Source organism: Trichechus manatus, unplaced genomic scaffold (genome assembly GCF_000243295.1).
Source record: "Trichechus manatus latirostris isolate Lorelei unplaced genomic scaffold, TriManLat1.0 scaffold00444, whole genome shotgun sequence".
In the NCBI taxonomy this organism is placed as follows: domain Eukaryota; kingdom Metazoa; phylum Chordata; class Mammalia; order Sirenia; family Trichechidae; genus Trichechus; species Trichechus manatus.
In genome coordinates this window covers 182321-184413 of record NW_004444380.1, presented here as the reverse complement: position 1 = coordinate 184413, position 2093 = coordinate 182321, and the positions used below count along the sequence as shown (strand labels likewise).

At 39.7% G+C, this 2093-nt stretch overlaps 1 protein-coding gene across 1 annotated transcript; it reads left to right on the top strand.

The window, feature by feature from the left end:
* Window positions 1-725: 725 nt before the first annotated feature.
* Window positions 726-994, top strand: LOC111819384 (keratin-associated protein 20-2-like). Its single transcript, XM_023725832.1, has 2 exons — window positions 726-759; window positions 825-994. Exons 1-2 carry the CDS (start codon window positions 726-728, stop codon window positions 992-994), a joined length of 204 nt encoding a protein of 67 aa, XP_023581600.1.
* Window positions 995-2093: the final 1099 nt, after the last annotated feature.

The following is a 2093-nucleotide window of genomic DNA, read 5'->3' as shown; positions in this document are numbered from 1 at the left end:
ATGTACATCCTCAGCAAGTGGAGCCATAATTCTGAAATATGTGTATGTGTGCACCTGTACTTGTATCTTTTTGTCAGAGATGTCCATGTTCATGCTTGAATGGAAAGCTTTCCCATATATAGTAGGAACACACCAACAGCACGCCAGAAAAAGAGGATGATGGAAGAGGTAGAATGTTATCACCTAAGATCCCATGTGAAGTATCAATCAATAGTAATTCTTCTAGAAGAAGAAGACAAAACATAAAATACACCAGTATGCATCAGTGAGTTAACCCTGTCTTTGTCTCTTCCTCTACAAACTCTCAATGTTCTCCTCTTCCCTGTGACATTTCTTGTGGTCCCAACAAAAGGTAATGAGAATTATAAGCAACAACGATACTAGCAAGTCCAAAGGTGAGGCTTAAATGGCTTGTAGAATCTCATGGAGGCTGGATTCTTGAGTAAGCAAACTCTACACAATTACAAAAAAAAACAAACAAAAAATCATATTAAAGGTACATGATTTCATTGTATGCATCTATACAGAACAGAAAAGGAGTTTTGAATATACTAGTGATTAGGGATTCTTGAGATATTGTTTTTAAATGCCAATTAGTTTGAAAATGAGTCAACTCTACTTATGGTTGTACCACTCCGGTTGTATAAAAGGCCCTGGGCAGGTTAGGAATTTCATACTGAAGAAGCTGATCCTGCTCTTCAGCTGAATCTTCTACTCCTGTTACCATGAGCTACTACGGCAACTACTCCGGAGGCCTGGGCTACAGCTACGGTGGGCTGGGCTGTGGCTACGGCTGTGGTTGTGGCTATGGTGGTCTGGGCTGTGCTACGGCTGTGGTTGTGGCTACGGTGGTCTGGGCTGTGGCTACGGCTGTGGTCGTGGCTACGGTGGTCTGGGCTGTGGCTACGGCTGTGGTTGTGGCTATGGTGGTTATGGATACTCCTGCTACCGCCCACGCTGCTATGGAAGATACTGGTCTTATGGGTTCTATTGAGAAAATCTAGATTCCAGATCCCTTGGGTCTTTCTTGTTATTACGTTTGGGCTCTTTTTTCTTATGTTTTACACAAGTTTTATTTTATATTCTAACAGTAGTATCTAACTACTAGGTTACTCATGGAAAAGAATTACGAGTTCATTAATTATCTGGAATATTGAACAATTTTTTGGAAAAAAAATCCATCTATTTTTAAATGTTTGCATATATCCAAACTTAATATTTCTTTGGGAAAAATTCTAATTTTATTTTTCATTAAATATAAGGTAACTTGCAAGCCATTCATGTTTAAATGTATATTCATTTATTTCATCATATTTGTGTGTAAGAATATGTGTATGTGTGTGAATGTGAGTGTGAGTGTGTATGTATGCACGCACACAGGCATCACTGCTTTTGTACCAACTGAGGTCTGCTCCCAAGGGCATTAGCTCCTTGTCACTTGCAGAGAGAACCTCATTCTGAGAGTCTCATTGGCTTTCAGTAGAAGGCTACCAGCATGACTGAAAAGTTGAATGCAGAGAGTACAAACACGACACCAAAAACTATTTCCCAGGGTTCAGTCTTTGTACCACTCAGACCCAGTCATAGCTTATGTTATTTTCACACTCATGTTCTATCATTACTTCTTCAAAATAACATCTGGTTATGAATTCTCAAAAACAAAACAAAACAGCAAAGACCAGGAAGACAAGCTGCAGTTCCTTTTCAGCTACAATTGATATCCAAGTTGTAATTGACATCTCTGTCCTTTATCACCCATTCTGCTTTGCCCTCATACCTGGCCAAAACCTCTGCTATCCGAGGTGGCTTGCATAAAGACATATCCCCAACCTTTATCCCTGAGAAGTCTGATCCCTCATTTCCTGTGCCCTTGCATGGTTGAAATGGAAGCAATCAAGAGTTACTACAGTAGATCGTATAAGTTTCTGACACACACCTCCATGCCTCTACTGTATGGTAGGATTTGTATCTCCTTATAATAAGCAATATAGCAATTTCTTCCTCTGTTAATCTACTGGCATGTGGAGTCCACTATTACCAATTAGATGAAAGTCTTATGACAATTTACTAAATGAGTCCCAAGAAGTGATAGG

Excerpts from the sequence above, each read along its gene's own strand:
- LOC111819384 (XM_023725832.1), top strand. The coding sequence starts at position 726 with ATGAGCTACTACGGCAACTACTCCGGAGGCCTGG. Across the intron at positions 760-824 it reads CAACTACTCCGGAGGCCTGG|GCTACGGCTGTGGTTGTGGC; the intron begins GCTACAGCTACG and ends GGTCTGGGCTGT.